At 31.3% G+C, this 18087-nt stretch overlaps 3 protein-coding genes across 5 annotated transcripts; 1 reads left to right on the top strand and 2 right to left on the bottom strand.

The window, feature by feature from the left end:
* Nucleotides 1-114: 114 nt before the first annotated feature.
* On the bottom strand, nucleotides 115-3135 carry LOC107407523 (uncharacterized). Of its 2 annotated transcripts, none has more exons than XM_016014814.4 (7): nucleotides 2901-3135; nucleotides 2451-2537; nucleotides 2210-2334; nucleotides 2012-2108; nucleotides 1523-1632; nucleotides 1067-1141; nucleotides 115-410 (listed from the first exon to the last, which is right to left on the bottom strand). In XM_016014814.4, exons 2-7 carry the CDS (start codon nucleotides 2518-2520, stop codon nucleotides 360-362), a joined length of 528 nt encoding a protein of 175 aa, XP_015870300.1. In that variant the 5' UTR covers nucleotides 2521-2537; nucleotides 2901-3135; the 3' UTR covers nucleotides 115-359. The 2 variants fall into 2 exon arrangements, with proteins under 2 accessions (XP_015870300.1, XP_015870308.1); XM_016014822.4 differs by lacking the exon at nucleotides 2901-3135 and adding an exon at nucleotides 2645-2874.
* A 779-nt stretch (nucleotides 3136-3914) lies between these two features.
* LOC107407432 (protein SRG1) lies at nucleotides 3915-6284 on the top strand. 2 transcript variants are annotated; one of them, XM_048467408.2, is made up of 4 exons: nucleotides 3915-4398; nucleotides 4619-4866; nucleotides 5019-5343; nucleotides 5670-6284. In XM_048467408.2, the coding sequence occupies exons 1-4, from the start codon at nucleotides 4129-4131 to the stop codon at nucleotides 5916-5918; spliced, it is 1092 nt and encodes a 363-aa protein (XP_048323365.2). In that variant the 5' UTR covers nucleotides 3915-4128; the 3' UTR covers nucleotides 5919-6284. The 2 variants fall into 2 exon arrangements, with proteins under 2 accessions (XP_048323365.2, XP_015870210.2); XM_016014724.4 differs by having other exon boundaries at nucleotides 3919-4398; nucleotides 5682-6284.
* Nucleotides 6285-8584: 2300 nt separating this feature from the next.
* LOC107407580 (arogenate dehydrogenase 2, chloroplastic) lies at nucleotides 8585-10148 on the bottom strand. Its single transcript, XM_016014878.4, has one exon. It carries the CDS (start codon nucleotides 10023-10025, stop codon nucleotides 8898-8900), a length of 1128 nt encoding a protein of 375 aa, XP_015870364.1. The 5' UTR covers nucleotides 10026-10148; the 3' UTR covers nucleotides 8585-8897.
* Nucleotides 10149-18087: the final 7939 nt, after the last annotated feature.

Raw genomic sequence — 18087 nt, 5'->3', positions numbered from 1 at the left:
ATATCACTTTTTAGAATTGCTCAAAATCTAAAACCATCACTCATTTTATGAACCAGCCATCCCAGCCCAGAAGCCAGATCTTTGTTGTGTGTTTTGAATGCCATTTCCAACTCAAAAACAAACAAGGATGCCGTAGCCTCTTCTGAAACTTGATAATGAAAGAAGGTGACCAAACATGCACAGAGAATGCTTTTTTGACATTTCATAGAAGTTAATTACACTGGTTGCTAATTGCTAATTGGGATAAAAGGTTAAACCCCAAAAAAAAAGAGAGAGTTAAGGAACTTTTGTATCGCTGTGCGCTTTCAGTTTTCATCTTATTTCTTTCTGTTGTATAGGGAAAAATTGACTGTCCACGACTAGTCAACTGGCACTTCAACCTCCATTTTTAGACTAGGATTCCCAAGAACCTGAAACAGAGACAAAGGGCTCTTAGCAACTTTCAAGAGAGCTGGTTAAGGTGTAAAAACAAAAGAAATTACAATGGTTTACTGGTTCTTGACAACAGGATCATTTCCAAGCTATAGTTGAATTTATATCTAAGACGGTAAGTGTTTTTTTTGTTTTTTTTTTTTTTTTTTTTTTTTCGTTTTTTCTGCAATTGAGAGCATAAACCCAAACATCAGTTTTGAGTTAACCAGATCAGCAACGTGCATCATATGATCTTCTGTTGCTTGATAAAATCGCTACTGGTACAGAACTAAATACTCAGACCCAACACATGTGAAGATGTTGAAAGCGAATATTTTTCAGTGAATTGCTTACATATTGACCAGAAGTAACCTTCTCTAAATAACTAATGTATAATCCCTGTTTAATTTGCTAGTGTCCTGTTGTAAAAGAAATTACGGAGTAATTTTTTTTAAATTCCTTTTACTAGGAGATATAACATAAGTGTGAAGCAATAGTACTAAAGGTAGTTCGGTAGAAGTCATAGCTTGTTGCTTGGATTGGTACTAAGTGAGACATAAGCAAGTATTTCCATCCTCTTTAACTTCACGCTTATTCTAAAATAGTATTTGAATCATCACAAGAACACATAGAATAATACTAGAAAGTGAAGTACCTTGATGAAGTCATCCAACATCAAATATGATTCCCTCGTGTAACCTGCTTCTTGCAATACTTGGCTCAAGACATTCTGCAAATCACAGTAGAAAAGGCAAATGCTTTAAGAATTTATTTCCCACGAGGAAATTTATAGCTAACAATAAGAGACTCAATATTCATTCAAAAACTAAATTATTCTAAAGGAAGTAAAATTATTTCCAATATGTGGCACTGAATAATACTGAAACTACTAAAGTCCGTCAACCAGGATATCGCACTTACATAATACTCTTTTTCTTGCAATTTTTCCATCACTATATTGCCATTCCTTCGCATTAATTACTAATTAAACAAGAAATGGACATATTTTGAATGAAATACCTAATTCTCACCAAGTTTTTCTCTTAGGAATATTATTTCTGGTTTATGATGGTATAAATGATGAAACAGACAGGGAAATATATGTAGGTACCACTCTTTGCTCATCGGACATGAAAGAACCTGACAAATCCCGTAGCACTTCTAATATGTCATTAAAAGACACTTTTCCATTACCGTCGGAATCATATACCTTGAAAATAACTGAGAAAGAAGCAGTATGTTAGTACAATGTATACAAACAAATTGATCTCCTTACAGTAGAGGAAAAAATAACCTTCAATTTATCATCATTGACAGATCAAATTAAACATAACCAAACTGCTTAATTATAAAAGTAACATTAAAACAAAGAACTTAAATAACATGTGAACAATAAGGTACAATTAGCCTAACTATAAGATCTCAATCTAGATCATGGTAGCATTTCCTATTAGAATTGCTGTTTATTTTCTCCACTGCAATGTCATAGCCAAAGTATCAGAGGTCTGAGAAAGTACTGGATAACGTTTACATTGTTTGTTAGAATAAAATTCACCTTTTTACCGCACATATATGGCAAGTCAAGGTAACTACTACTCACATTCAATTTTCTGCTGTGCACTAGCTTTAGCACTAAATGCAGACAAGAAAGCCACGAAGTCCTTAAAGTTCAAACCATCCACCATCTTAAGCAGCCTCTGTAGAAAACCACAAAATCAAGCTACCAACTGCGTACCATGCATACAAAGATTCACCCAAAAAAAAAAAAAATAATAATGACGTTTTGAGTCTCAACTACCTGAGAAAGTGGATTCATTGCAAATTCAGGAACTGATAAAAACTCATCAGCTGAGATGAAACCCTTTGCACTCCGATCAAGTTGACAAAATCTTTGATATAAGGACACTATCTCTTGCTGAGAAACTAATTTTACACCAAAAGAAGATCAATAAGAACTAAACAAAAATAGCATAATACCGCCAAAAAAGAAAGGAAAAGAGAAGGAAACCATTAGAAGAAAGAAAAAGACAAAGACCCACATATCTTATTGCAGTGTTCCTGAACTTCTTCAATGTCATACTGAGTCAACACCGATGAGGCACTCCCCATTGTTTCTCACAAGAAGACTACAAAAAGAATAACGAAATGCATAAATCCATCAACCATCAATCCATGCAAGCAAACCCATAAATGAAAACCCAAAAAAAACATGGAGAAAGCATAAACTTCCCACCTCACAAGGTCAAAAGCTCTGTTTGGTTACCGAGGAAACCGTGGTATGAAAAGAGAAAGAAAAACCAAACTCTTTGAAATCTTGAAAATCTCACTCGGTAGAGTTTATTTTCATTCCTTTCTTCGTCAACAATTCAACAAAACAAACTTTAGGACAAATAAGGGTTTGATTTTTATCCTTTTGGATTTCCAGAGTGTACTTTACCCGGCAACCAAACAGAAAAAGTGAAAAAGAAACGAAAGGAAGAAAATAGTACCTGAAATTCTGGGCCGATAAGGAGATATTTTTGGGGCCTCTATGTATACATATATATATATATATATATATAAAATATGGATGTAATTATATTATGATAGCATGAGATGCGGTTTTGCTTTGCCATCATCGGAGCACGATTAAACGGACATTGTTTGGTCTTCTTGGGGGTGACGAACACCGCTGATGGTCTCCTGTACATGACAAGGCCATTATTGTCATTTTGCAGAAACACAGACTTTTCTTTCTTCAATTTTTACCGTACACTGGCACCCACCACTTTGGAGTTATGATCCAACGGTCTTATTGAAGTCTGTTTAATTGTTTATATTGATTTTATGTTTATTTATTTTATCCTTATAAATAATTTTTTTTTTTTTTTTCTGGTAAAACTCGAACCCAACTCATAGATTTGGATTGTAGGTACCTCTTACCACAGAGCTATCATACGGATAAAGAGTAAAGAACTGTTTTAACATTCAACTAACTATTGAATAAATCAATTTTACCAATATAAATATAAATATGTGACAAATTTAATATTTTAATCTAAATAATTTTTTAAGAGCAAAAATTTTTAGACAAGAAAATGTAGCCATAATTATGTAAAGTTATATTGGATTGAAAGGATTTACCTTTGGTTTTTGGGCAAGTGCTTCTAGTTTTGTCGCAAGCTAGTTAACCATGTATTTGACATCAAATTAGCAAAATATTGCTTTCCGTTTTAATGTTTGATAATGAATTTATGGTGATTGCTGGTAAAATATCAACGCATATAATCACATCAACAATTATTTGTTTGGAGAAAAATAAAAATGATCCCTTGTAGTTGTGGTCCTTGTGTGGACAAACCTATTGAGAACAATTATCAAAACCCTCCAAACGATGAGCCATCTTTTGAAAAGTATAAAAATGAAAAAAATAAAAAATAAAAAATAAAATACTTGTTTTGGCAGCAACCCCTTCTTGTATACATCTTATAGATAGACTTGAAGTCTACAATTCGACCAACATTTTTGTTAAAGTAAATTGGAAAAAGAATAAACAGCCTTGTGAAATTTTATAATTAGAAATTCGCTCAACTCGAGAAAAAATATTTAGATAAGGTTTTAGACCAAATATATATGCTTTCCATCATGTTTCATGTATCACCATTAAATCAAAAATACTAAAGCTTTAAAGTCCAAGTCATTGTTAGAGCAGGATTCCTAGTCCAAAAACTTGTCAACATGGCCGGTACTGTTTCCCATCTTCCAGCTGATGCACTACTTTCAAGGCGTGTCCAGGAAATGGTTATCAATGGTGAAGAACCACCTCATCTGTATATTTGTCGAAACGGTGACCATGAACCTGATCAAGATGTTCCTACTCAGTTATCTTCAATTCCCATCATTGACCTCAGTCTCATCTCATCGTCTTCATCACAACCAAGCTCTAAACCAGATCATGATGAGCTGCGCAAACTTCACTCAGCACTAAGTTCATGGGGCTGCTTTCAGGTCCATATAGAACTAGGTCCCTGAACTCTTAAATCAGTACATATTTTGCCTTAACGATATAGGGATGGTTAATAAGATATACAAGCAACTCCAAATCTGTCATTTATTTTTTTGTTTTCTCATTTCCATGTTGACAATGGTTAATTAGGCTATGCTTGCAAGTAGCGACATACATATATAAGCATCAAATTTGAAAAAACTCTTTGTTATTGATCTTCAGGTAATAGGCCATGGAATATCCAGTTGTTTTCTGGACAGCATTCGGCGAGTTGCAAAGGAATTCTTTGAACAACCAATGGAAGCTAAAAAGAAGATTGAGAAAGGAGTTTTGGAGGTTCAAGGGTATGGAGCTGACCCTGTTCCTGAAGAAGGTCAACCCCTTGACTGGTCTGATCGCCTTGTTCTTGATTTATATCCACAAGATCAAAGGGTACCCAAGTTTTGGCCTGAAACCCCGACTTCATTCAGGTGCTTCAACGCCAAGAAATTCCTTCACTATTTCTATGTTTTATCGCTGTCAATTCCTTTTTCCCTCGTTAAAAAAAATAAAAAAATAAAAAAAATAAAAAATAAATAAAAATTGCGTTAATATGTAAGCTACTTTGAATTATTATATGCAGAAATATTTTGGAAGAATACTCATATAAGATAAAGACCTTAACCGAGCAGATTTCGAAAGCCATGGCAAAGTCATTGAATTTAGAAGAAAATTGCTTCTTGAATCAGTTTGGTGAACGAGCTCAACTGCAAGCAAGGTTTAACTACTACTCATGCTGTGAAAGGCCTGATCTGGTTCTTGGTCTAAAACCTCATTCAGACGGAACAGGGTATACCATCATCTTGCAAGATGATGTCGAAGGTCTTCAAGTTTCCAAAGATGGAAAATGGTTCACCGTTCCTACAATTTCTGATGCTTTCCTAGTCCTCATGGGTGACCAAATGGAGGTATATATACATATGTATATATATATATATATATATATATACACATATACATATTCTGCATGTTTAGTCCACAGTCCTTCAGCTTCTGGGTTTCAGTTTGAATCCCAATTTAAAATCTTCAATCACCAAACTTAATCTGTCCAAAAAAGAAAAAAGGAAATTACAAGAGCGAGATTGACTAAAATATGCAAGAGCTTGATCCATCGTAGTAAGTAGTTAAAAGGCATACCTGGCAAGGAAGAATCCTCTGTTTACTCTGGTTTCTTATTATATAATTAGATATGTGTGACCAATATTGGATGGTGCACTTCATGACCTGTCCTAAGGAGCCTTTGCAGATAATGACAAATGGAATGTTCAAGAGCCCGGTGCATAGGGTATTGGCCAACTCGAAGAGGGAGAGGATTTCTCTGGCTATGTTCTATACACCTGAAGCCAACAAAGAGATTGGACCAGAACAAGCGCTGATCAATGACATAAACCCAAAGTTGTTCAGAAACTTCAAGGATTATGCTGTTACACACTGGGAATACTACCAGCGAGGACAGAGAGCACTTCATGTTGCCAAAGTTTAGAATTGCTTTTATATATATGGTTATTACAAGATATATATGTATGTGTGTGTGAGTAATATATCTTTATTTTTTTCCTTTTTTTTTCCTTTTTTATTTTTTATTTTTTATGTATGTGTGTGTGTGAAATATCTGTTAATGTTATGTATGGTTTTTACAAGATATACATGTGTGTGTGTGTGTGTGTGTGTGTGTGTGTTGTGTGGATGTATGCAGGTCCTGTTATTGTTTTCTAAGACCGTATTTACTGTCACTGCTTGTGTGGTACATGTGAACTAGAGTTAGTCCACAGCATATCTTGCTGTTTTCTTCCTGTGCAAGTATTTTTTCTTCATAACAATTAATGTTACGGTTGGTAAATTTGGAAAACTTCTCTGACAATTATTGCAAGGTGTACCAGCTCTCAATGGTGAAATTTATGGCATATAATTATAACAGCATTTCAAGACTTTCTTGGTGACTTGGGATCCAAATCTGCCGGACAGATATATGAGATATGATGAAGAAGAGCATTTCCAACTGCAATGCATTAATTGTGAAGGTAAAAAATGGCTTCTTGGTCACCAAAACTAAGTAGAAAACATGGATGAAGTAGAAAGGCTAATTTAAAGATCTGCAACAACTTCATTGAGAAATCTTTAAGAAAGGAACAGAATATATGGATATATTACAGTATAAACTATGCAGTGCCTCATTCTGTCAAAGAAAATCATAGCTTCCAAACTAAACAATTTGGAAAACCAATTGATCTACCAGTGTATCTAATCCAATGAGAAAAACTAAAATGTTAAATGAGTTTAATAATAAATGAGTTCTAATCCAATGAGAAAAATAAAAAATTAAAAGAGTTAATAATAAATGAGTTTCATTGTAATACTTTACGCTTCTTCAAATCATACATCTTTTTTTAACTGTAATACTACAAATATTATATCATTTATTGAATAGGAATGAGTTCACATATAAATATTAAAACAAAAGAAAAATATCTAAACACAATCTTCTCTGTTTGATACTGAAAAAACAGTAAAAAATGTGTACTTTGTAATGTATTGCTACTCATTTATTCATGCATTATGAAGCGCCTATGACGACAAAGTCCAAATTGTCATCTCAACTATTATAAATGCTTTCAACCACTATATTATTTGCATGACAATCCTCTGCCATTTTCTTTTCTTTTAGATGGAGAAACAGACATTCAAAGAAACAAACAAAATGCACCAGAATCAACAAAAATAAAGACTTTAGGGGCTCCATGAGAAAAGAAACTGGAGCAGCAGGAGGAACAAGGTATGCCCCAAGAATTTAAAACCCAGGAGTAAATGCACTTGTTCTATCAGAGGCCCCATGAATTTCTTATTGATATAAATGAATGAACTTGTATTATTTAGCATCTTTTCCTTTCATCAAATTAAAGATGCCAAGCAATATGTCATGTATTTTTGCTTTATTTGTGTTTGATCATGCCTACTTTTACACCTAATCTGGTTTATCTTTTGACAACTGACATATATTATCTTATCACAGGATATCCCATCCGTTAAAATTAAATTGGTCCATATAATATAATCCTTTTATTTTGCAAATGCTAATTAGTCTTCCCTAAAAATAATGACTGGACCTGTAAGAGAAAATGGGTCCTACTCCTGCAATTAACAATGGAGTCAGATGAGAAAGTATAGAAACAAGCAACCAGCAACTCAGAAAAGACAAAGCAGAAATAGAACTCTTTATCACTCTTTATCATATTGAATTTGCTTTCACAACGCATCAAGAAATCAAAACTTGTCCACCAGAATCCATCTAGGTAGGGCCTGCGCTGTTTAAGTATTAAAGACACCGGAGGCACCAGAAAGATATTTGCATTTTGAGACGACCTCCAGCAAAGACCGAACCGAACGTCTCAGCACATGGAAGAGGCACATTTCCCTTTTGAGCAGAGACTATTGATGGATTTGAACAAAGCCTCTATACAGAATTGGTGGCCATGGCTCAGCTGTCTACAAATGGATTCTGAAATTTACATTGAAAACTCGCCCCAAAAAAAAAAAAAAAAAACCGTTAAAAATAAAGTATCTCTTAATGATACAGTAATATTACCGGCTCTTGAAAATATATTTTCCATCTACTTTTCTTTGTTGCTATAAAAACTGAAACCATAGTGCCTGAAGCTCTACTCGGAAAAGATAGGAGGAACTCCAGAAACCACTTTAAGATTCTGCCGAGATCTTATGTTTTATGACCATGGAAAAAAAAAAAAAAAAAAAAGGTGCAGATTATAGATTTTCACGAGTCCTAAATAACAGTTTCTCTTACTAGGGAGGGAACAAAAAGAAGGTAGAATTAATTGGGGTTTGGCTTTGATATTATGTAAAAGATATGGATCTAATCCGTATATATGATCTAAAGTTCTAAGAAATTAATCAGCCTGGATAGAAACTTTGAGGCTTGGCGAGCAAGATAAGTTGAACTTGGGTTTGACATGAATAAAAAAAATATATACAAGCTTTAGGCCTTAATTAAAAATGGGCAGTTGAAGCGGGTTAATCATGTCAAAAGTTTCTAGAACTGATGAATTCTCCTCTTATTTTTATCTCCATTTTTGTCGAGGAAGAGGAAGAGGAAGAAGAAGAAGAAGAAGAAAAACATAACATAACACGTTTAATTAAAAAGGCACTTTATTAAAGTAACAAGGAAATGCATCCTCTTGATAGTTACAAATCTATTATATATCATATTTCGCCCACTATATAGCTAATTATTAAAACTAGATCATATGAAAGTTGATTAAAATAGAAAAAGGTCGACTTTTTCCTGAGCGGCACTACAAGATCGTGTCCGACCAAAAGAAAAAGGCAAAGTATTTAAATAGCATTCATAGATATATATATATATATATATATGTATGCAGACCACAGAAGCAGAAAATTATCATTTTCAGTTTTCCTTTTTCTTTTCTTTTCGATCACTTTTCTCTTTTCAATCACTTTTCTCTGTCTCCGTAATAGTATTTACAAGAACACCATTTTGAGCACCAAGAGAAAGCAACTTCCGTGGCCGGGCAGGCTCTTTATCGTCTGAAATTTCCGTTCTAGCTTTTGCATGCCCAAACAGCTCTTTCCTACAGGCCTCATGCAAATGCCCAAACAGCTCTTTCTTAAGATCCTCGAATGCCATATCCAACCTCTCAAGCTGCTTTATTGCATTTTTATTATACATAAACAGTCCATAATACAAATCAAAGCTATCCCCTGCTGTATTATCCACCAAATCCAAAAGGGTCTCGTACCCTTTTGTATTTATTGGCGAAGAAACCAAACCATACTTCTCCAACACCCTCCCCATCGTATGCGTCACGAACTGTGAACCCGCCGCATGCCTATCATGCTCCTCGCACGACATTTCGACCATCCTACAACCTTCCCTCGCGAAAATGTCCAAGAATTTCTTACACCGATTGATTCTGAACCCACTGTCGCCTATCCTGACCTTATCGTACACAAAAGGAAGACCAACCCACGTATGTTTGCCGCTCTGGGGTCCAAACATTGGGTGCGAACAGAGTATGTCAAACTCAGTCGGCAAATGCTTCAACAGCAAATCTCTTGGAAACTCTTTGACCGAAAGCACATCGACGAAAAGGGTGTTTCGACGCAATCTCTGAAATGGGATCGATTTGATCACGCTTTCTGTGGACAAAATGGATGTGCATAAGACAACCACTTCTGGGTGTTGTTCGCAGAGGTCGTGTGGGTCCGTATAGAACGAGACGCCGAGTTTCTGAGCCGTGTTGGAGTAGTCGGAGCGAGAGTAAGCGAGGACAGAGTGACCTTGGTTGACGAACGCCTTGGCTAGAAACTGGCCGAAATTTCCAAACCCAAAGATGGCGATTTTGAGGGAATTCGATTGGTGAAAATGGGTTTTGATATGGGTCTCGTAGTCGTAAGGCTGTGCAGCGTCAATGGCGCGGACTCGGAGAGGTTGAGGAAGATTGGTAAGTCTGCGGAGTTTGAGAGTGGGAACAGAGGAAAGAGAGCGAGAAAGAGGGTAGAGAGTGGAACAAGGGAAAGGAGGAAGCTTGGTTTGTGTGGAAGAGAATAAGGGCATTGTTAATTTGTAAACAGACAGAGCAACAGAGAATAAATATTGTAGTATAGAGCTCGAAGAAGAAGACAGCGGCTTGTACAAAACCTGGTGGAAAAGGTGGGAAATTGTGTGGTATGACGTGCAGTGTGTATGCATATATATACCATGTTGGCCGTTTAATACCCTGTGTCCAGGTTTTGTATGTGAAATAGATGAATAAATATTAAAATATATTTTTTAAATTTAATATTTTATTTGATATATATATATATATATATATATATATATATATATATATATATATATATATATATATATATATATCTGTATTTTTTTATTTTAATCCAGATAAATTTTAATATATTTTTATTAAATTTTAATAAGTTTCATAATATTTTTATTGTATTTTGATAGGTTTAAATTTAGATTGATTATCATATATTAAAAATTTTTAATTTTTAATTTTTAATTAATTTTAACCAAATTAAAGCATTTGAAAAAATTTATTTATAAAAATTAAATTTTAATTCTAATATAATATTTTTACCAAACAAATAAATAGAGATAATTATTCCCTTTTTTCTATTTTTTATTTTCATAAATGATTTTATTAGAAATAATCATTTTATATAGCAAACAAGCTTTTAGGTTTGTCACCAATAGAAATATGTAAATTTGATAAATATTATTATTATTATTATTTTTGGGATAAATTAGAGAATGAGAATTTTCTTACCGGGCTTTAAATTTATGATCTCCAAGTTATTATCAATGATTGTATTTAATTTTTTATTTTATTTTTTTACCATCAAAAAATTTTATCATGTAGCATATAATCGCATTGACATTTAGGGTATACATCGATTCCAATACACTCAATGAATTTGGTCAATATTCAAACCTATCAACCTTCATTGGCTTGACTCGGCACCCCCAATTACCCTTTCCAAACTAAAGGTAGACGTTGATGCTTACACAAATACTTCAGACAATAATTATGCTATAAATCTAAAATTTCAAATAAATTAAAACTAATTTCAAATAAATTAAAACTTCATGAGTCACATATTATAATTTAATTTAAATTCAAAAAAAAATAACACAAAATGTACAGTTTAATCATATTCACATTATGTTTACGAGCTAATGCCTGTAAAAAGATGCATATCATGATATCATTACTCGAATCATGTAAGCACGGTTCATGAAAGTTTTCGTTTTTGATTTGATCATTTATAATCATTGCTATTCCGTATATATACCATCATGGGCCAAATACAAATGAGGGAATATTCGGCTAGCATCAGGGTGGACATGGATTGGTTTGGTTCAGTTTTGAACTAAAATATAATTCAATCCATATTTTCGGTTTACCTAATAGAAGAATTCAATCCAAACCATTGAAACTTTAAATTCAAACAATTTATGATCGGTTTCGTTTGGATTGGTTAATTAATTTGGAACAACGAACTGATTCCAAGTATCGAAGCAAAGAATGAGTATTGCTTGTGAAGCTAACATGAGTCTTGAAGCTGCCATGAGTCTAGAAGCTAAGAAAGAACAGCAAGTTGATGCCGAGTATTGAAGCAAAGAATGAGTATTGCTTGTGAAGCTGTCGTGAATATTGAAGCAAAGAATGAAGAATGAGCGACTGATAGCTGAGTATTGAAGCAAAGAAATTAAGAATGAGTAGCAACTGATAGCTTGTTGTGCCGTGAGTTTTGATTGTTGTAATGGTCGAAACTTGGTTAATGGTTATGGTGGTGGTGGCGGCAGCAAGTAGAGGTGGGCAAAATTCAATTCAACCAGTTCAATCCGCCCAATCTAATCCATTTTTAATGGTTTGGATAGGATTTTTACATTAATTGGATTGTATTGAGTTCAAAATATTATAAATTGTATGGATTGGATTGGTTATGGATTGGAAATATAAATCTAATCTAATCCAAATAATATATTATATAATTAAAAAATTATATATTTTTTTATTTTTTTCATTTTTATATATCAATTTTTAACTCTTTTTTTTCCATTTTTATATATTAATTTTTAATATATTTTTTTTACATCCCAAATCTCAAATTGAATTGTAAGTTATAACCCTAAACTAAATATTTATCTCCGTTGCTGCCCACCACCAGTCCATCACCATAACCATTAACCACGCCAAGTTTCGATTCGACCATCTGCTCCTTTACTCCAAGACTCATGGCTTTAAGATTCACGGCAGCTTTAGCATATGTTCCTAAATTATATTTATATTTATTTTTTATTTTTTATATTTTATATTTGGAAAATTTTTTCTTTGTATTATATATTTATAAATTAGTAAGTTTTAAACCGATTAACCAAGCAAATCATAAATGGTTTAGTTTGATTTGGATTTAACGCTTTAATGGTTTGATTTGGATTCTATATTAATGAAACTGATAAGTATGGATTGGATTGTATTTTCGTCTAAAACCAAACCAATCCAATCCATGCCCACCCCTAGCAGCAAGGCAACATAATGATAAGACAGGCTGTTATTTAGGGTTTCATTTCATTTGGAAATTTTGGGGATATGTTAAAATTATATATTAAAAATTAATATATAAAAATAAAAATAAAAACATACAAAATATATAAATTTTTAATGATATAATATATGATTTGGATTGGTTTTGTATTTTCAATTTAATAACCAATCAAATCCATAAAATTTATGATATTTTGAATCCAATCCAATACATTTATGTAAAAAATCCAATTAAAACTACTAAAAATTAATTGAATTGATCGGTTTAAACGAGTTGGATTGGATTTTGCCAACGCATAACATGCCCATATTTCCACAGCTTTCTCCTAGATATGCAGTTTTTCCTCTCGGAGGCATCCTCCAATCCATATTCCACCATATACATATGAAACAATATCCAAGTGCGCATATTTGGTGGTCCATACAATCATAATTTCATTAACTTTCATAATCTGACAGTTTATATGCACATAATTAATATCTACTGCACCATACACACGTCATGCTTTTATATGAACCAATATATATATATATATATATATGCATATAACACATCAATATGTATCACCACTGAATAATTCAGAAACTTTCACATAACAACTAAGAAATTTCGTGCGTTGATCACATTGTACATGGTACAAATAAATATACTGTGATTTCAGGTGATTGTTTACTTACCCTATCATATGTCCACGTTAAAGTTAGCACAACAAAGAAATTCAACCTTTGAACCTTAATGCAAATACAAAGTACAATAAATATTTTTCTATTAGAAAAATGACAATTGACAACATAATTTAACTCTATTTAGTAATCTACCTTTTAACTCGTATTTATTCAGACTAATACTCTCTAATATTTAATTCCTTTAAGTATAGTCATCTTGGAACAATTCAACAAATAATGATCATTAGTAATAACTACAAAATCCCCCCTCTCCAATTAGTTTAAGCATAATATTCTTAATTGATTTTGCTATTGTTTCCATGCATGTACCAAAATAAAACTAAAATTAATTTAGCCTAAAAACCAATTTGGCTAAATGGGGCTTTTGTTATAATTCCCTTTTATCTCCATATAAGTATATATATATATATATATATATATAGATATATATCTCGGTTAGTCTATAATGAGATTTATCTTATTTTATTAAACTAAAGTTTATCTTTGATGATCATGAGATTTATCTTATTTTATTAAACTAAAGTTTATCTTTGATGATCATTTAATTACATTAACAGATAAGATTTAAAACTTAAAAAGTAGTAAAATATGATTTTTTTTTAACATATTAAAATACTATTTAGAACCTATCATAATCCAATGATTAATAAATGTAGTTTTAAATATTAATCTTTAATGCAATCAAAGCGTTAAAAATTGAATATCATATTAATTTTTATATTAAAGACCTTATTTAAGTCTGTATATAGATATATATATATATATATATAACCAACTCAAATCAAGTACTAACATCAGTTGTTTTTTTTTTTTCTCTTAAATCATGTTAAATATTGAAATTTAAAATTATATTTATCAATTATCAAATTCTTACATGATTGTTTTTTTAAATATGGTTTTAATATGTTATTAAATTAATATCTAATTATTTTTAAAATTTTAAATTCTAACTTTTTTATAATTTAAGTACTAATAAAAAATATTCAATATTAAAACCAATAAATTATTTTTCTTTTTTCTTTTTTCTTTTTTGTTTTTTTTTTGGTTTAACAATAAATTATTTTTCATGTTAACCTATTATATACATGTACGTGTGCATACGCACCTAAAAACACATTCATTCAGCCCACTTCTCTTTTAAGTGTGAAATCTATCATTTCAACTATCCCTTCATGTCACCTTAAAACATATGCATCAGCTTGACCGATCCAAAACTTTAAACAGTAGTTACTAAAAAACAGTAGTCTCATTGATATGTATATCTGCCCGATATATACATATAACCAATTCTTAAAATTTTAGTTTCAAATCACCAAATTCATATTCCAAATATACTCCATGCTAAAATAAAACCATACATATATATATATATATATATATATATATATATATATATATGCATACACACATACTCCTTACTAAAATAAAACTATTTGTCTCAATAGTTCCCAAATTTAATAGAATGAAAATCACTATTTCTCACACCTGATGCGTCGTAAAGTTATTGATTCCAAATCTCTATCTCTCAATCAATTATGTATACTTGTAATTCTTGAAATACCTTTCCATTCCTTTCCCTAAATCTAATATGCAGCACCTACTTGCATATAATATATAAATATATATATATATATATATAGTTTCTTTAATAACTAGTTTCTCTATATATAAATACGCACAGTTATTAAGATTTTAAATTTTAACCTCTCGTATTGGGATCCCATATCCGAATCCATATTTAAATTTCACAAAATTAACTTCTAAACTCATAATCAAACAGTATACTCAATTATGCTCATGTCATTTTTATGTAAAATTTAAATAAAACTATACCTCTCTCCTTTTCCACCATCCAGTAGCTGGGAGGTATGAGCTACATTTAAATTACCAATACAAGATTACTGTCTTACTCTAGTTAGAACCCAAATTATAATCGTGCTTTCAGGCTTATTCCCACTTCCCACTCAAAATCATACTTATTTTAATTTAGCCTTTAATAAAACCATTATTTAACTGCCAAAACTATATTGATAAAATTAAAGATCCTAGAACTAAAATTCTAAATTCTGTGTAGCCAAGTTTAACTATTTCCATTTTAATCCAGTTACTGTATATGTGATACCAATACATTATTACTTCACCGTAAATTCACCTCTTTTTTCTGTTTTTATTCTATTAATTCCATAATTTTTAGCTTTTAATACAGGTTAGATGGTAATACCTGGCTTTACTCTTTATTTAATATACCTGTATGTGAATCTTTGAAACAATTTTATTTAATTGCTCATCCAAATCTAGGAATGTCAATAGGATGGACGGGGCTGGTTTTTAAAATCTCATTCCCATCCTTGCATAGAATTTTCTATCCCGTCCTCTGGTTTTCTACGTTTTTTTATAAGCGAGATGGGGATGGAAATTTCCCAATCGGGAACGAGGCGAGGTGGTTTTCGTCCTTTTTTTTTATATAATTCATATAATTTTTTTTGAGAAATTTATATAAAAAAAAATTATTTATGAATAAAATGTAAATAAAATGACTAAAATGTACTAAAAATATAATAAAATATATCAACGTGATGTCGGTGGCCAAAATTGAGGGCTTAATGTTAGAGTTTGTAAGAAAAGAAAAAAATGATATTTTACATAAATGAAATTATAAAAAATAAATAAATATATATACTGGGCTGGGTTCGGACAAGGGTATTTATTCTTTGTCCTCAGGCCCGTTCTCAATTCAGTTTTTATCTTTGTCCCAAGTTTGCCCCGCAATCCTAATTTTTCGAAGAAAAACCACCCCATAGGAGTCGGTGCACCGCAGGTATGTGTGCAAATAAATCTAATATCTCGTATTCCAATTATATCACAAGTAAAATCACTACTTTCCTTATCTTCAAAATATACATGCATATGTATATATATCACTAGTTTCGTTGCCTTATATGAACCAAAGTCTCTAAAGTGAGCAAGTGTTTTGTGTTGGTTAATGAGTTAAAAGAAGGAAATTTTGATAGAGCTTAGCCAAATTCCAACTAAAGCTTCTCATTTAACAGGACAGGATGTATAAGTAGGCAATCTAAATGTCTTTAGCCAAACAAGCTCCATTTGCAATCCAATTATCTAATCTTCTCATGCAATATAAAATGGCTAATCAATTACCACATTTGCATATAAAATTAAGCATGACAAAGCAATAATTTTATTTATTTTTTTTTTTTTTGGTTTAGGAAATTAACATTTATTATATTTTGTAACCAATAATCAAATTCAACAATTCCGTAATAACTAGGGCAACGAGTTGCCCCTATAATATACATATAATATAGTAGGACCCACATCAATTTTATATATCATACTTGAAATTGACTTGAAATTAACTTGAAATTCTTTTTAGTTACAGTTTAGTTACTTAGATGATATCTATTGTGAGATCCAATTTACAAAAAATGTTATTGTGTAATTGGGTTTATTATTGAAAAAGAACATCAAAAGTGGGAATTCCTCCACATGCTTAACTATAGCTATACATTTATATTATAACTTAGGCAAAAGAATCAAAGTTAGGATATCACATATCCAATTCAATTCAATTGGATTTCAAAATTTTTAATCTAATTCAATCTAATTTAATTGGATCAATCCAATCAATTAGATTAAATTGGATAGATTAATTTCATTAAGTTGTTATAATTTTGTGGTAATCCATTATTAATAATGATAAATAGTATTTTTCCTATATAAATAAATCTCTTCAAGACCTAGTCCTATAAATAATGGTGATGTTTGGGAGATGAGAAATAATGGGTTGCTGCTCTTTTTTTTTTTTTTTTTTTTTTTTTTTGGGCAAAAGTTGGCTGGGTTAATATTTGATAAAACAATGACTTTTTACTATACTTGAGCTAAAATATTAGCACAACTAATAAATAGTAGTTTCAAAAAATAAATCAATAGATGGTAATAGAAAATATAATTCATCAATTTATAGGTAGCACAACTTCATTAATTGTGGTTCTGGCCTTATGCGGAGAAGTTCTATTTCAATCTAACTTTTCCGCTATAAAAATCTAAAATACAAGTATATTAGCAATTAATTTTTTATATTGATGTTTGATATTACATCATGAATATTGAAAATTTTGTTAACAAATGACAACCAACATCATCATATTGTTGGACTTATTATATTTCTTGTATTGTCTGTGACAAGGGAAATTGACCCAAAAATTCACCCAAAAAAAAAGAAAAATTAAAAGGATCTGGGGTTTCTAGGGGGAGATATGAAATCAAAACAGCTTGTAAAAATGAAGCCAATATATTTCTTATTTTAAAAGGATTTTATATATCATATATGGTCCAATCAAGTATCTCAAACAGAAAAATTGTCTCATTGTCCAATCAAGTATTTCAAATAGAAAAATTGTCTCATCGTGTCTTAATCGGAGGATGCTGGATGAAGACTCTTAGACTGGTTGCCAGTAGCAATAACAAACAACTATTTAATAACAGCCTCCACATACCTACTTGCATGATTTGGTATTCATAATTTGATATGCATAACTTCTACAATAATTCTACTTGCTTCTATCAGATCCAATAACTCCTACAATAATTCTATATCAGATCCAATTATTCTTACTATTCACGGAATCATATATGGACAAACCAATTCCTTTTTCTTTTCTTTTTTTTCTTTTTTTCTTTTTCTTTTTTCCTTTTTTCTTTTTCTTTTTTTTAAGTAATGCTGCCCCATTCTTTGCTAAAAGGTGTTATTATTGTGAACTATAAATGAACTATCATTTTGATCAAAAGTATATAGCTGAATTTTTATAAAAATCAATTATATTTTGAGATATTGACAGCAATATACCCCAAACTGTATCA

This window comes from Ziziphus jujuba, chromosome 1, assembly GCF_031755915.1.
Source record: "Ziziphus jujuba cultivar Dongzao chromosome 1, ASM3175591v1".
NCBI classification, from domain to species: Eukaryota; Viridiplantae; Streptophyta; class Magnoliopsida; order Rosales; family Rhamnaceae; genus Ziziphus; species Ziziphus jujuba.
Note: the sequence above shows the minus strand (reverse complement) of the source record. Positions and strands in the feature narration are given on the sequence as shown.